Source organism: Vulpes lagopus, chromosome 10 (assembly GCF_018345385.1).
Source record: "Vulpes lagopus strain Blue_001 chromosome 10, ASM1834538v1, whole genome shotgun sequence".
NCBI classification, from domain to species: domain Eukaryota; kingdom Metazoa; phylum Chordata; class Mammalia; order Carnivora; family Canidae; genus Vulpes; species Vulpes lagopus.
In genome coordinates this window covers 16,546,137-16,563,862 of record NC_054833.1, presented here as the reverse complement: position 1 = coordinate 16,563,862, position 17,726 = coordinate 16,546,137, and the positions used below count along the sequence as shown (strand labels likewise).

Genomic DNA, 17,726 nt, shown 5'->3' with positions numbered 1-17,726 from the left:
AATATCCACATTACAGATGTACATTTTTTAGTGCCCCACATAATGGTTTGAGTTCACTGGACATTTGAACTTGATATTTAAACAAAAAATCAACTGCAATGTTCTCTATGTTTTTATTTAATGAAATTACAATCATTTCATTTACACTTCTTGACTTATTAATTCTTAAGGATATTCAACCATCAGAAAAGGTTTGGACTTTTTTCCCCCTTCTGTATCTTGGATTCCCAAATTAAGCAGATAATATTCTAACATTGAAGTGATTTGTTTTCAGAAAATGAAGGCATCCCAGACCTCCTGTTGTAAGGCCTAACTAGTCTGGTTCAACATAAAGAAAAGATGTTCTGCAGAAGTCATTTTCCTTTAGACACATAGAGAGTCTGAAACACAACATCCACAAGTGTCCTCAATAGAGCCGCCCTGCCAATCAATTTGGAATGGGGCTAAGTCTGACATTGGCTGCCTTTTTAATGGCACTCTGCTCTTTCTCACTGTGTCATTACCTTTGGCTCATTCTATGCCCCCTACCCCCTCCTTCCTCCCTGTACCACACCAAGTATATTGATAATGGCACACTCATTGTTATCCACCTATGATATGTGCATTTAAAATAAAAAAAATATTTATTTTTTTATTTGGAACCTTACATAATTACAACACAGAATGTTTAAATTCAACTTAACACTGTGCATTTTGAGGACAACCAGCTCTATTCATTACCCAGCAAAACCAGACCATGATGCCAATCACCTATCATCTCTGGCTATAAGTAAAGCAAATCCACAGTCTCAAATATGAGACACAATACACTTTTTTAAAAGACTTATTTGACAGAGAAAGAGAACATGAGTGAGGGAGCTGCAGGCAGAGGGATAGGGAGAAGCAGGCTCCCCACTGAGCAGGGAGCCTGATGTGGGGCTTGATCCCAGAACCTCAGGATCATGACCTGAGCTGAAGGCAGATGCTTAACCAACTCAGCCACCCAGGTGCCCCAAAACAATACACTTTAATCAAGTTGCTGTATAGCATTGTCATGGATTATCTAGTTTCAATATACACAGAATTCTCCCCAACGATTTTCACGGTTGACCCGCAGTCAACTGCATTCTGGAAAGTAGATGATCCTTCCTCTGACATACCGTCAGAAGATCAGTAGTAGCCTCAATCTACGTCACAGCACCGACATCATCTCATTTCATTTCATCCCATAAACATTTTATGATCTCACATCTTCTCAAGAAGAAGGGTGAGTACAGTACAATAAGATATTTTAAGAGAGAAAAAGAACAAGCACATTCATATAACTTTAATTACAGTACTATGGTATAATTGTCCTAATTTATTATTAGTTATTGTTGTTAATCTCCTACTGTGCCTAATTGATAACTAAAGCTTCATCATAGCTATCCCTGTAAAAGAAAAAGCATAGCATAATAGGGTTCAATACTATCTGGGGTTTTAGGCATCCACTGGGGGGTCTTGGAATGTCTCCCTCACAGATAAGGGAGGACTACTGTATCTCATATCTAATTTATTTTCCCAAATATTTGTTTAAAGCTAGATGACATAATTTGAACTCTATATAAAAAAATTCAGCATAATCTTCCCAGGTATATATAACTATAAAGTGACATTTAGTTGTCTTGAGTTGGTATCTTAGTTATCATCAGCTGATGATAATAGATTACTCATAGGGAAATAAGTATGACTAAGGAAGCTCAGAGCTTATATTGAGCCCACCTCTTAGAGATGGAAGTAGGTTTTCTAGAAATTGAGCATGTCAATCAGTGGAATTTTACTCAAATCAGTCAGGCATAATCTCCAAGACATTTGGGCAACTCCAGGCACAAAAAACATTTACCACCAGAAGTTGAATATGAAGTTCTGTGTTGCCCAGCTGATAGGCAGAAGAAGACAAGAAGGCAGATGCCATTAGGAAATACTGTAGGCTTTAGGTCTGGCCATTATAACAGGGATCTAGTATCCCTTCCCAGGAAACATCACTGTTTCCCTGACCTATACTCTCAACCCAACATTTCCCTCACTCTACATACTCTCCATGATGGGGCCCAACCATTTAATTTCCAGTTGTCTATGTGTTTATGTCTCTCTAATGGACACATTCATCCCCCCCCCCTACTTTCCATATCTCTCCTGAGCTTCATGAGCACTTTCCCAATGGTCCCCCAAACATTTCAACTTGGATGCAATGTAAGAAATCTCAAACTCAGTAGGTCCAAAATCAAACTCAGGTTTCCACACCCCCCCCCACTCTAACCCTGTTCTTCCTTTGTTTCATATTATCTACTTGTTAATACCCATGTCTACCCATGCTAAAAAACCAGAAATCATCCTTAATCATCCCTCATCATCAATATTCAATCAATCAACAGCAAAATTCTTATTCTTATCCTTATACTTATTCCCTTGCACCTCTTTAATACTTTATAGATTTATACTCTCTTCTCCAACTTTACTATCACTGCCTGAATTCAGGCCCTCTTCTGTGGATGGCACCACTCTTGATTTTTCCAAACTGATCCGGTTTTAGATATGCCCTTTTCAAACAAACCCTCCTAAAAATTACCACAGAGAACTGCTTAAAATAGATATTGAAATATGTCTCTTCTCTTCTTTTTTATTTTATATTTTTTTTTAATTTTTGAGAAAGAGAGCATGTGAGCAGGGGGAGGGGCAGCAGGAGAGGGAAAGAAAGAATCTCAAGCAGACTCCCCACTGAGTGAAGAGCCTGACTCAGGGCTCAAACTTAAGACCTGAGATCATGACCTGACTCAAAATCAAGAGTCAGCTACTTAACCAATGGAACCACCCAGGCACCCTCAAATCACTTCCCTTGTTAAGATCCTTCAGTGGCTATCCACTTAATACCAACCCCTCAATAGCTGCAATAGACACAAAAAGGCATCCAAGAAAAGAGTGAGAGACTTTTTACTATTCTAGAATGCACACATGGATAAATGACAGACATGAGGAAAAGTGAATGAAGTGAGAAAAGAATAAAGACTTTTTCATACATACAAGTGCTAAGAGAAATTACCACTTACAGACCCAAACTCTAAATGAATACTAAAAAATTTTTTCGACAAGAAGAAAAATGTAGGTAAAGACAACTACATAAAAAATATTATGAAACACAAATATTGGCCAAATATATCAGTAAATTAATGTTCTATTGAGACCAAAAAAACAAATGAAACTAAGTTTTCTGTTTAACAGAGGTATTTGAAGAGTAGGTAAAACATACTAAAAGTCCTTGTCATGCTCAGAAAGAGAAGAGAAAAACCAGATGAAATTAGATTTTTTAAAATAACTTTCAGTTAAATACGTAGATGTGAAAATTCAGGATAACATCTGAAATAATTAACAATAAAATCCATAAGCTTATAAACATCAGAGAATAAACAAAAAAAGAAAATTATTTTTTAAAGAAAAATTCAGGAAACTAAGGAAACTATTTTTTAAAAGCAAAGAAATAGAATAGCCAAAATAAATTGTAAAAAATGTTATCAGCAAATGCAAATATAGCAGTAATAACAGTATTTACAAAAACTAAACTCACCTGTTAAAAGACACATACTATAACTACTTGTCTTGAATAAAAACGTAAAATCCAGATTTATGCTGTTAAGCTATACTCAGAAGACCACCACAGATGAGTTTTAAAATTTTAAAATAAATATTAGAAAAATAATATATGCCATAAAAATACTTATCCAAAAAATCAGGTGCTAGTATTAGTATCAAAAGAAATAGAATATAAAATGAAGCATTCACAGACATATAGAGGGAGACTACATCTGTATAAAAGAAATAACACAAAAATTAATAATCATAAAATTGCAGGCACTTTAAATATAGAAATCAATACATGACAGAACTACAGAGATAAAAGGACAAATCTAGTCAGAACTGGAGATTTCATACATACCTACCACATAAATAAAAACTCAAGATAAAGACTTAAGCTTTCAAATCAAGGAGATTAAAAGATAACTCCTCCAAAACCTGAAGGAAATAGGAGGAAAGAAGCAATAAAACTGAGTATAAATACATAGAAAACAAGAGATCCATGGAGAGACAGTCTTAATGGAGGCAAACGAGCTGTTGTATATTTTTAAAAAATGAATAAAAGATAAAACTCAACCAAGACTGATAAAGAAAAGCAAAGAAGGCATATATTAACCAATATTAATAATGAAGAGAGGAACATACTAATGAAGAGAGGGGCATGAATTTAATGGTATTTAAAAATTATAATAGTATTTTTATATATTTTCCTTTAGAAACATAAAACATCTATTGAATGATACACACACACAAAAAAATAGTTTCCTCCAAGGAGAAGCACTAGGTTGCTGTGGGAGGCAGATTTTATTGAACCATCTGAATGTATCCTATTCAATAAAACTGTAACAAAAGGAAATAAATAGACTTTAAAAATAATATATTATGTATACAAACATATATATTATCCGTATAATATAAAACATATATTGCATTATATATTTAATATATGTATATATAATATTGCATTATACATGTGTATGTAATATATGCATAATATATAATACTATGACTAACTTAATTTAATTGGTTTTTCAAATGAATTAAATAGAATGATTGAATAATCAGTAACAAAGATTGAATTAGAAATCAAATGATTCCCATGATTTATCCCACATTAAAAAAAAAAGAATCGAGAACTTTTACAGATCAATAAGAAAACAGTTTCAAAAATGGCTCAAAGGAAAAGTGAACAAAATATGTGTATAGGCAATTCATAAAAAGTAAAACCCAAAAGGTCAACAGAAACATATGAAAAATATGCTCAAACTTAGCCACATTCAAGATACTCTAATTAAAACAATGGGATATTATGTTGCAATTGTTTTGGCAAAAATGATTATAACAAAGATTGATAGGATGTGAGCCAGACAAACTCCTACATAGCTGTTAGAAGGGCAAATTGACACTACTTTGCTGACAGTGTGTCACTATGCTATACATTTTAAAAATGTGTGCCCTGTGATGTAGTGGTTCCTCTCTCCAGGACAGGAAATATCTTATACTTTAGTGAAATTTGCCCCCTGTGCACAAGAACGACATGTCCAAGAATGATCACTGTAATCTCTCTTACAGTAGATTAAAACTTGAAACAACAAATAAGATAAAAATAAACAAATTTTGTTACGATCATGTATTTTGCCATGTATGCAATTATACAGCAGTAAAATCAATAAATCAAAAATACATAAAAGTGTGTCCATAGGAGTTGTGTAAATCTCAAGGATAATATTGAGAGAAAATAAAGTTGCAGAAATAGATATAAAGCATGGTACTTACACAAACTTTAAAAACATAGAAAAGATATTACACGTTGTTTATAATTACATACATATGTAGGAAATGTATTGAAACATACATGGAAATGATCAATAAGAAGTCTCAGAGGGTCGGAAACAGAATCAGGAAGTGGTTCGCAGAAGCCTTTAATCACATGTAAAATGTTACTTATTTAAAAAAAAAAAAAAGATGTATAGCAAAGATGCAAAATAGCAAGAATGAACACAGCTGGGTACTAATTACTGGTTTATGTTATTTTTGTATACAGTATGTTTAAAATATTCAACAATTTCCAAACTAAAAAATAAAATCTCGACTGCAATGCCTGGTACACGAAAAAAAACATGTATCACATGTAATTATTATCACTGGTAATCCTTCTAACATTAGAATTATGCTGGTAACACTATAGGTGCTGCTATTCATACTACAAGTAATACTATAATTACTACAACTACTACGGATCCATCCCCTACTCTTGCTTCTTTCTAGTACTATTATTACTGCTAGAGGATCCATTCTGTTAAAGAATCTCGTGAATCTTTTGGTAAAGGAAATCACTGTCTTGCAAAAAATAATAGTCATTTCTATTATATCTCTTCTGTAGGCTGAAACTTCTGTATGTGAAATAGTTCAAAGAATGCTATTTGCTCATTTAGTGCTTGATTAAGCCAGTCTTTGAAAACAGAGGTTTATAAAATAAACTACATTATTTGAGCACTTCCTTCTGAGACTGCTTCCTCTCGCAGAGCCATGTGTTGGTTACCACTCTTGTGAGAAAGCAAGAAAGCCTGGCTCTAGAACTAAGAAACAAAATAAGTCAAAAAGCTCCCCCAAAAAACTAAAAAATATTTTTAGAGCCACAACGTATGGAGAAAGTCTTGCGTTTCAATGAAGCAATGTTATAATTACTTAATAATTAAGCTATATGAAAACTGATGTTCTTGTCAATGATTACATTCTCCCTAAGCATAATGGCATAGAAAGAAATATATTAATAATTAAAACTTCTTTCTCAGTTTTCTGAAATATAACACAACTGGAAGTATTAGCAAAAGAATGCTGAAAATGGTCTACTAACCCTGAGAAGAGCGTAGGGAGGATTTAGCTTTATCATCCAATGACGCACAAATGGTTTCCTCTGTTTGTCTCTCTGAAAGGTCAGGTGTGTTCTCCACGCCTGGTTCTGCTTTCTGTGCTTCAGCCATTAAAGAAACTGGAAATTCAGGGGGAAGCGGAGTTTGTCTTTCATAGGTTTTTTTATCATCCAAATACAGAGGAAGTTTAATAACCTATTAGGAGATAAATCTCTTATCTAAACTGTTGAAAACATGACACACACAGTTAATGTACCCTAGAACACTGAAACAATTTGCAAACTCTAAAAGGTCAATGATGAATTTAATTTTCCAAACCTTATATTTGCTTTTGTTTGGCTGCCTTACAAAGAATGCATTTTTTTTGTATTAGCAGATTTACATAATTGCTTCAGATATTACCATTGCTTTATATAGTTCTTCGTTTTTTCTTTGTCTTGCCTCATAATTTTCTCTCATTTCTTCTCGCAAATAACACCATTTGTCTGATATTCACACTGGGATTGAGTTAGCAAATATACATTCAGTAATTGCTATCTCCAAGAAACAGTATCTTTAGTTCAAATATAAAAGACAAGATTGTAGAATCCAGTGGGTGAGCAAATGGGTGTTCAATGTTCAATTTTTTTTTCAACTTTTCTCTCTGTTTACGATTTTAATAATTAAGGGCTTGGTGGAAATCATCAATGACACGGGGAATGAAATATTTAGAAAAGTGAGGAACTTGTTCTGGGAAGAAGTTAAAGACTATCTTGCTTCCATGGTTTCTCCTCTTGCATTCTTTCATACACCCTATGGGAGGTGAATCAGATCTGTTCTCCTATGTCTACACTCGAGGTGGGAGCCGGAATTCTATGCCTAATAACGTGGTAGGACATGTGAGGTCATGGCTAAGCCACATGCCCTGGCTCCACCAGCCCCTTTGTGAGTGTGGCACTTTCCTCCTACTAACATACATGGCAGGGAAATGATCATCATTTATCTCATTTCCTTCAATCTCTTCTAAGGCTGCATTATAGAAACCACTTTTCTGTTCTAGTAGCTGGTTTACCTATTTTTTCTCTGCCCTATTTCAAGCTATGTTTTTTCCTGAGTAACTCCAAAAAGTGCTACTCAAAACTTACATTTACATGTTTAAAAATTGCATTTGAGAAAACTCAACATTGGAAAAATCTTAATATTTTAGAATTTCACATAAGAGGAAAATCGGGCTTCAAAATAAGCAAATTTCGGTTTTATGCTCATGAAAGAGAAGCAAACACGTCCCTATTTATTCTACCTTACAATCAGAAAATCATATCTTGACTAATGGCATTATTTTCATTAGTAAGATTCACACTACCCCCCCAATCCCTTGCCTCATGAAATATACAGAGAGAGAAGATGTGCTACCAAATAAAAAAGTTAGTAGACAATTACAACCACTGTAATGAATAATGGCCAGTGGGCTCTACAAATAAATCATAATATTACTTTACACCAAAACTTTTAAAAGGGAGTCAGGAAAAAAAGAGGAGAATTTTTGTAATGTGTCCAAATCCAGTAGATACTAGTGAAACCAAGCTTTCAAATGCTACTTATCAAAGAACTACTTTTCTTGACTTTGTAAATTTTAAACATCACTTCTTGATTTATCTCAAATATAAAATATTTATATCTTTACAAGCAATACAAGTACTACCTAAATGATCTTTTATAAAATATAATTTGTGCTGACTTTTCTTGCTATAATTTACAGACCACTGAGTTTTAGGTAACAATTGGTAAAAAAATTATAGATGTCTTTCACATTAGCTAGTAAACCTATATAAAATTTATTTTCTATTATGACTCTATTTTTTATTTTTAATTAATTTTGATTTCTTGGTACAGTATTCAAGTCACCAACTTGTTAAATATTATGTTGTGGGCTATCTATAGTTTTCTGCAAAATTTGGGCAATTGTTTAATAACTCCTTTGGATTCATTTTCAAATGTATTTATATCAGTATTTCTAAACCTTAGAAACTTTTAAAAACTTCTGATCCAAATGCCTGACCTCAAAACAATTAAATCGAAATCTCTAGGAACAGGACCTGAGCATGGGATTTTTAAAGCTTCTTTAATGATCCCAATGTAGTCAGATTTACCTCAGAATGGCACTATTTTCAGAATGAGTAGAAAGGCCATAGTTAGATTTAGATTTATTTTCCTAACAGGAACCTATAATATCTCAAAAAAAAAAAAATTTCAGCAAAGCACTTTAATGGAATTCGCTAAAAGGAAAAAAAAATGCCAGCAGATTCAACTTAAAATATATAGGAAACAGGAAGCCCATCACACAAGAAGGATATATAACTGATGATTTTTAAGCCAAAACTCTATCTGTTTCCTGGAAATGTCCATATTTAATAGTTCCATCACATAGGTAGATAGATGATGGTGACAGATAGATACATACAGACATAGATTAGATTAGATCAATTGATAGCCACCTTGTCAGTTAGCTAGACAGACAGATACACACAGACTGGGAAAAGTCACACATGTAAATTAGCAAGAAAAAAATAGCATTTTATGTTACAGGCACTGTGGAAAGACATCATAGGAAGAATAGATTTGGACATTTAGGACAGAAATAGACTAAAGTTGTGCTAGAATGCTTTATACTTAATGTATGCTGCCATTTTTTTTTTTTTATTTTCCATGGTGTTTGCTTAGAATGAATTTATGCAATGACATTTCTGCTAAAAAAAAAAACTTGGTTAGAAAATATATCTCCAAATATATACCAATAAACGGTATGTGCCCAAGGATTTTTTTTTTGGAGTGTTTTTTTGTTTTTATTTTTGTGGTAAATAAGACAGCATGCTTTGAAGTGACAATGGCCATTTTATCCTGTGGAAATGTGGGTCATTAATTATCTTTTTTATGAGCACATGCCTGTCTCATCAAATAAATGGCAAGCATCCAGAAGGCAGAGAATATATCTAAACTCTTGTGTATCCTTAGAATAAGCATTGCCCAACACACAATAGTAGCTCAGTTAGTATTTCCAATAAAGAAACGTAGCCTTATACCCAAGCTGGTGAGAAAGATCAGCTCCAGCAGAAACAGATTGTAAACTGAGAGTTGAAGGACTTGGGTGCCTTTTCTGGGCCACTCATGACTCAGAAGGCTGGATTAAATTTTCTTTAAGATTTCTGCCCATTTTAGAATTGTATTCCTTATTTGTAGATATCAATTTAATCAGTATCAAGAAAGCATTAGGATGTGATTGCTTTTACAGATTTATGATACTTATTGAAATTTTCAATAGCCCAAAAGTAAGGTGAAGGCTAGAAATAAGCAGCTTTAGAAAAATTCTAAGTTCTTTTTCCACTTACAAAATCATATTACAAACCTGAAAGTAGAGATTGCACAGCCAGTGGTCCAAGTCCAGGCAAATCAAATCTTCCATTTTCCTGAAGTTGTCAAGTGTCTGGTCATAATGTCCCCGGAGAAGGGGACACTTGAATTTCCCCTCCACTACATCAAAGTTGTTATCACACAAAGGGAAGGCTGCCCAGCCCATAACGCATTCAAAAGAAACATGTTTCCCACGAAGGAGACAGAGTTCAAACAAGAAAGCCATGCCAGGTTTCACATCTTTCTTAGGAGGGAGTACCTGGGAAAAGATATCAAGACAAGGGAACGTTAAGATACTTATACACAGAAACATGCTGTAGTCAATGAAGTTTATATATTATTTAGAATTAAGTAAAAAGTGGGTTTTTAAAGATTTTATTTATTTATTCATGAGAGACACAAAGAGAGAAGCAGAGACACAGGCAGAGGGAGAAGCAGGCTCCCTGTGGGGAGCCCGATGGAGGACTGGAGCCCAGGACCCCAGGATCACGACCTGAGCCAAAGGCAGACACCCAACCACCTAGGTGCTCCCAAAAGTGGGTTTTACTTCTATTTTTGCCCTTAAAAATTTGCCATCGTCAATAATGCTGCAATAAACAAAAGGGGGGTGAATATATCCTGGCAAATTAGTGTTCTTGTTTTCTTTGGGTAAATACCCAGTAATGAAATTATTAGATCACATGGTATTTCTCTCTTTTTTTTTTTTTTTTGAGGAAATTTCATACTGGTTTCCACAGAAGCATTATTATAATAGCCAAGATATGGAAGCAACCTATGAGCCCACTGAGAGACAAATACATTAGATGAGGTATATACATATAATGGAATAGTATACAGGCATGAAAAGGATGAGATCAGAGGTGTCTGGGTGGCTCAGCAGTTGAGCGTCTGCCTTTGGCTCAGGGTGTGATCCCAGGATCTGGGATGGAGTCCCACATGGGGCTCCCTGCATGGAGCCTGCTTCTCCTTCTGCCTGTCTCTGTCTCTCTCTGTGTGTCTCTCTTATAAATAAATAATTTTTTTTAAAGGATGAGATCATGCCATTTGCAACAACATGGATGGAGCCAGTGGGTAAATCAGACTGAGGAAGACAAATTCTATATGAGTGCACATATGTGGAATCTCAAACAAACAAACAAACAAACAACAATGACAACAAAACAAATAACCATCGAATAAAGAGACAAAAAGCAGAATCAGACCCGTAAACACAGAGAACCAAATTGATGGTTGTCAGAGGGGAAGGGGATGACAGCATGGGCAAAATGGGTGAAGGGGAGTGGGAGATACATAGGCTTCCAGTTGTGGACTGAGTAAGTCACAGGAACTAACAGCACCGCATAAGGGACATAGTCAGTGATAATGGTAATTGGGTTGTATAGTGGCCCATGACATAGCTTCCTATGATGAGCACAGCACAACCTTTAAACTTGTCAATTCACTGTGTTATACACTTGAAACTGATGGAACATTGTATGTCAACTATGCTCAAAAAAAATTAAAGAAAAATTCACTATTGGACGCATTTATATAAATAACCTTACCAGCCCAAAGGAATTGAGCAACCATGGCACCATGAATATGTAACCCAAACAGGACAAATTTGATGCTGCCAATTTAAGATTCTGCACCTTATGAGCTTTGGGAATCAATCTTGTAATAAGTTAACCTAACACCGTATACTGTACGTTCAGCCCTTTTTTGCTTGAGCTGGTACTTCTGTTGTATAACTACTTCTATCAGTTGTCACAATCATTGTTTTACTCACCTGTCACTCATCTTTGTAGTGCTCATGTACCCAGCACGGGCGCTTCATATGGAAGAAATGCTTTTCAAAAAAAAAAAATGGTTGAACTATCATACTCCAGAGAAACTAATCCCAGGCATGATGATAGCTTGAATTACTATTACAAGGTCTGCCTCTATAAGGAAAAATAGTGTCCTATTTTGACTATCACATTTATTTCAATAGACACTATAATACACATCACTGTGTTATCAGTTTGTCGGTGTTCAATAAACAGTGCTAGGTATAAAGATGAATGAAATGATCAGATTGACCAAACCATCATTCCGGTCCCCAGTTGTAGAGATGGAGCTTGTGCTTTGGTCTTTAAAAAAAGAATTTTAGGAAAGTGCGAGACATGAATAATCCTTTTTTTTTTTTTTAATGGAGTATAGGTTTGGGTTTCATTTTAAAATTCTATGCAAATAACTATAAATGGGCAAAGACAGGGACTTCCCTAAGACTATTTTATAGCAATATATTTAGCCAAAAGTCTGTAGGCATATTTTATATGATTTATGTAAATATTCCAAGACTTAGTTTATGTTTTAAATGAAACAGAAGCATCTGTTGAAAAATACCATAACCCTGTGGCAGCTGCTATTAAACCATTAACAGGATCAGGTTTCATTTAAACCAGATTTACCATTTTCTACAACAGCCCATGGGAAAGCTAAAAACATTAGACACAAATTACTGACAAAAGAGATTCTTAATCAAGCCATACTTTTCATTTGGCTATTTGGCTGTGAGTAACCTTTGTGATAAGAAAATAAAAGCTAAATGAGAAGGAAGAAGAGGAAAAAAAGGAGTCAGAAACCTGTTTTGGATCATCATTTAAAAATAAAGCTGAACTGATGTCATTACAATGATTTTTATCTATTTTCAATCCTGCCTTTCGAAGCACCCCTCTCATACTAACCTGATCTGACTCAGTGATATGTTTGAAGTAGATAAAGCTAAAAATTTGGGTGGTACTGACCCAATTCTATTGTTAAGTTTCTGTGGTCTCAGGCTACTCACTTCTTTTTTTGCATCAAGTCTTTGATGCACTCAAGTCTTCTCACCATTAAAGACCAGGAGAAGAGCCTGGGTGGCTCAGTCCATTGAGCATCTGACTCTTGGTTTCAGCTCAAGTCATGATCTCAGGGTCATGAGATCAAATCTCCCTCTAGGGTTCTGTGCTCAGCACAGAGTCTACTTGAGATCCTCTCTCCCTTCCCCTTTTCCCCCTCTCTTTCTCTAGAATAAGTAAATGAAATTTTAAAAATAAAACAAATAAAAGATGAGGATATAAGTATCTTCCTCACAGAATTGACACAACTATCAGTTGGACAATAAATATAAAAATGGTCAGAAAAATGTGAAATGCACATAACTATTATTATTCTTTTATTATTATGCTAAGACTTTATCTCCACTATTTCTAAGATGAGCTAGATTACAATTTATTTAATAAAGAAGAAAATAATATATCAAGGTTAAAGTTCACCTCTAAATGTATCAAACACCAATATCACTTTGTGTATGAGGAACAACAGTTCAAGTCTACCAAACATAACCTATTACCATCAGGCAGCATGTGTCTGCTGTAACATCGTCAATAAGAGGCCAGTCCTCATGCACAAAAGGGAACTCCACAGCAATCTATTTTACAACATAGAAGAATCACACACAACTACCCTGACAGCTGTAAAAAATAATAATAATAATAATAAGTACATGAACTTGACAAAATCTAGTCACTGGTATTGATTGAAAAGGAGGATAAGAGCTATATGTTATAAAATAAAGGCATTTATTTTATCTGACAATACTTGTCTTATTTATTCTTTTAGTGTCTTTCCCTCACCCTGTACCATAGGAGAAATGTGCCGCGCTATGTGTAGCTTGGGACTCATTCTTTTCCTCTTTTGGCAACAAAGGATCACTAAGTTTCATTGTGTCTCTCAGAGGATTCTTTCCACAAACCTGAATACTTCCAAAGCTGTCTTATGATGTGATATTTCCATGAACATTTTTATTTATTTATTTATTTTTTAGATTTTATTCATTTATTTGAGAGAGAAAGAGAACACAGGTGGAGGGGAAGGGAATAGCAGGCTTCCCACTAAGCAGGGAGCTGGATGCGGGGCTCCACCTGGGATCATGACCTGAGCCAAAGGCAGAGGCTTAACCAACTGAGCCATCCAAGCGCACCCATGAGCATTTTTCAATAGCTTTCTAATTGAATGCTATACAATGAAGGAAATTAATGTATCAACTAGTCTCTGCCAACCACCAATGCCATCTCATCACGAGAGTCCTGGGGATTGGGGGGTCATAATGTCCCTTATTTCCTGAGTACCAAGAAGAGCATACTTTCTGAAGAAGGAGACACTGCAAAGCTAAATTTCACTGGGTGATGCAGTTCATCTTCCATATCACAGAAACTGCATGTGAAAGGAGAGTAATGAACAAGCCAAATCCAAAAAGCAAACAAGAATATTGAAGGCTGAAGGATGCATGTAAAATTGGAAGAGAAAGTAAAATTCTTCCCACTTGAACACCAAACACTTTGAAAGTGAAGCAAATCAGAGAGGATTAGGGTAGTCTTACAAAATCATGAAAATGAAAAAAAATCATGAAAATGTATATTAATAAAGTATTCTTCAATTTTCCGGACTTTCTGGAATTTTGCAAAGAATTGTTATTTTTATAATCAGAAAAAAACCTAACAAGTGATTTCAAAAACAGCAGCCCTTCATGGCGCTTGGTTGGCTCAGTCAGTTTAGCATCCACCTTCAGCTCAGGTTATGATCCAGAGTCCTGGGATCAAGCTCTGCCTCGGGCTCCCTGTTCAGTGGGGAGCCTGCTTTTCCCTTTCCCTCTGCCACTCCCCCTGCTTGTGCTCTCTCTCTCTCTCTCATTCTCTCTCTCATATGAATAAGTAAAATCTTTTTTAAAAAATAAAATGAAATGAAATTTCAAAAAAACAGAAGAAACTCAAAGTTCTGCTTCTGCTTATGAGAGGAACGACCATAAATGACCATAGTTCTCCCTATAACAAAGAAAAAACACCAGCTAAATTACATAATTAGGTATATTCTTAAACCCATGGGGGAACTGAGGACACAAAGAAGCTGAGGGAAATTAAATCTTGGAGATGGATAAGCCTTTCATAAATGAGCGAGGACTAGAGGGAGGCTTTAATCTCAGGGAACAGGTGAGGGAGCAGACCTGTCACTGGGTGGGAGACTTTACAGGTCAAAAGAGAAACTGGCCGAATGTTCAGCAATCTTGGACTAACGTGGAATATTGAATACATAGGAGCCCCAGATACACATCGAGTCCTCACTATCCACCAACCTGAGGACTTGTATCTAGTGCTCAGCAGCATGTGGGTAATTGGGTCCAGGGTGAGAGTCAAAGAGAGACCTCCAGTGGCATGGAAATCTTGAGGCAGGGCCAAGGAGCCGAGCAGAATCCTGCAGTTACATGATGTTTGGATACCAAGCCAGGCTGGAAGGAGGAATCCTTTGTACCTTAACACTTTTGAAAGCCAGTGATGAATTAAAACTAACTAGAGCTATAACTTAACCCAAACCTAGCTTAATTCTAACCAGAGAAACCATCTCCTCACCCTAAATTCCTGACACAGACAGCTTTCTAGTAGGGGATAAATATTTTCTTCTTTAGTCTTTACAATTCCTTTCTACATCGTGTCTGGCCCATAGTGCAAAACTACAAGACATCCACAGAAGCCGGAACATGTGATGTCTAGACAAAAGACAACAGCCAATGGAAACTGACCCACAGCTGACCCAGACGTTAGAATTAACAAAGACATTGAACAATCATAACCAGGATAACAAAACGGAGGAAAAGACAGAAACAACTAGTGAAAGGGAAGAAACTCCAGGAGAGAACTTGTAAAAAGTCTAGAAAAAATATACATATCATAAAACACTTGAAATAAAAAGTTTATTGGGTGGACTTCACAGTAGAAATGACATAGCAGGAAAAGGATAGATGAACTCAAAGAAAAACTGATAAAATATTCTATCTGAAGCACAAAGATATAATGAATGAAAAAAGAAAAAGCCAGATCACAGCATGTGATCTTTTTTATTTTCCTGAAAGAAAAAGTTAAAGCCAATTGTGCAGAGAAGAAATCTTGAAGCGATGATGGCTTAGAACTTTCCAAAACTGCTGAAAGACATCAACCCACAAAACCAAAAGGCTCAGAAAACCCTGACAAGATGAAATTTATTTTTTTTTATATTTTATTTTATTTTTTATTCATGACAGACAAACAGAGAAAGAGGCAGAGACACAGGTGGAGGGAGAAGCACGCTCCATGCAGGGAGCCTGACATGGGACTCGATCCCGGGTCTACAGGATCAAGCCCTGGGCCGAAGGCAGTGTTAAACCACTGAGCCACGGAGGCTGCCCAAACAAGATGAAATTTTAAAAAGCACATAATACCTGGGCTTCTCATAGTCAAACTGCTAAATATCAAAGATAAAACATCTTAAAAATATAGAACCATCTTTGATATGTAACAGAAAAGTTTATTATTGGCTGTCAAAGGGTCATACTTGGTCAAGTATCAATGTTTCCTTACTTCACAAGTCCTGAATGTAATATAAAAATATTTATATCATACAGAAAACTCTACTTTCTTTTTGTTGTTGTTGTTCTGTACTCTGGTTATATAAAGTTATTCTTGTCTCTGGCACTGAATAAAAGGTGTCCAGAAACTTTTGTTAAGAGTAAACTCCACTCTTTGCTTCTTGGTAGGCTGTTTCTTGCCTGCCTGACATCTTATCACCTTATATTTACCATATAACTAGTAATTCCTTAGCATCACATTAAAGTCCTAATGCAGCCTCACCAAAATGTAACTTCCTAGTATTCTTATTAAACATACATATAGGGACGCCTGGGTGGCTCAGCGGTTTAGCAACTGCCCCTGGCTCAGGGTGTGATCCTGGAGACCCAGGATCGAGTCCCACATCAGGCTCCCTGCCTGGAGCCTGCTTCTCCCTCTGCCTATGTCTCTGCCTCTCTCTCTTTGTGTCTCTCGTGAATAAATAAATAAAATCTTAAAAATTAATAAAATAAACATACACATATTAAAATATATAATACATACACATCCATATTAAGTATTGTCAATATTATCTTCTCGAATATCTGCCCATCACACACACACACACACACACACGCACACACAGAGTCTATTATTTTTTCATAAAAGCCTCTTTATCAAGAAATCTTTCTTTCTCTCCCAATTTCTGCTTATTATTAACCAAAGAATCTTGGGGTCTTCAGTTTGAACAATATCTTTGAGGTAATAATTTCTAATCTTCAGGTTCTCAAGCAGAAGTATAGGCAGAGATACTGATGAGCCACAGACATGGGCTAGGAGACTTCTATGTTTTCATAACAATTACTAAGATAGTCTAAGAACTTTAAAGTACTTAAACATAAAGTAAATAATTGTAATAATAAGAAAAGAGTTGTAAATATATAATGACCTCAGAAAAGGCCATTTTTAGAAATTTTGTTGAAGAATACAGATTATGTAATAAAAATACTGGTGGCATATACAAAGCAAAAATTGCAAAACCGTGTTATAGTCAATCCCTTGCCCAGTTAGAAATCTGTTCTATAGTATGTAAGACCATTGTTCATTCTCTACCTGAACCCTATACTGATGGGAAGGTTTTTGTCAATTCATAAGATAAATCAATGTGTGAACAGCTCTAACTGTTAGGAAGCTCATCAATAGGAATGATGTCATGATGTCATTAACGTTGTTAGTTAATATTTCTAGCTCTTCACCTTTTTTAAAGATTTTTTTAAATTTATTTGACAGAGAGAGAGAGCAAGAGAGCACAAGCAGGGGGAGGAGAAGAAGGAGAGGGAGAAACTGGCTCCCCGCTGAGCAGGGAGCCTGATGCAAGTCTTAATCCTAGAACCCTGGGATCATGACCTGAGCCAAAGGCAGAAGCTTAACCCACGGAGCCACCCAGGGGCCCCAGCTCTTCACCTTCTAAGCATACAGTAGAATTGCACTTCCAAGTTCCTTGGTGGTTAGGTGGCCC

At 35.6% G+C, this 17,726-nt stretch overlaps 1 protein-coding gene across 1 annotated transcript in view; it reads right to left on the bottom strand.

The window, feature by feature from the left end:
- LOC121499941 overlaps positions 1-17,726 on the bottom strand; it is a 226,941-nt gene that overhangs the window by 188,785 nt on the left and 20,430 nt on the right. Inside the window, exons 3-4 of the mRNA XM_041771213.1 lie at positions 9,844-10,107; positions 6,446-6,656 (exon numbers count right to left, since the gene is read on the bottom strand). Of these exons, the coding sequence (XP_041627147.1) occupies positions 6,446-6,656; positions 9,844-10,107 (475 nt within the window). The remainder of the gene's footprint in view (positions 1-6,445; positions 6,657-9,843; positions 10,108-17,726) is intronic.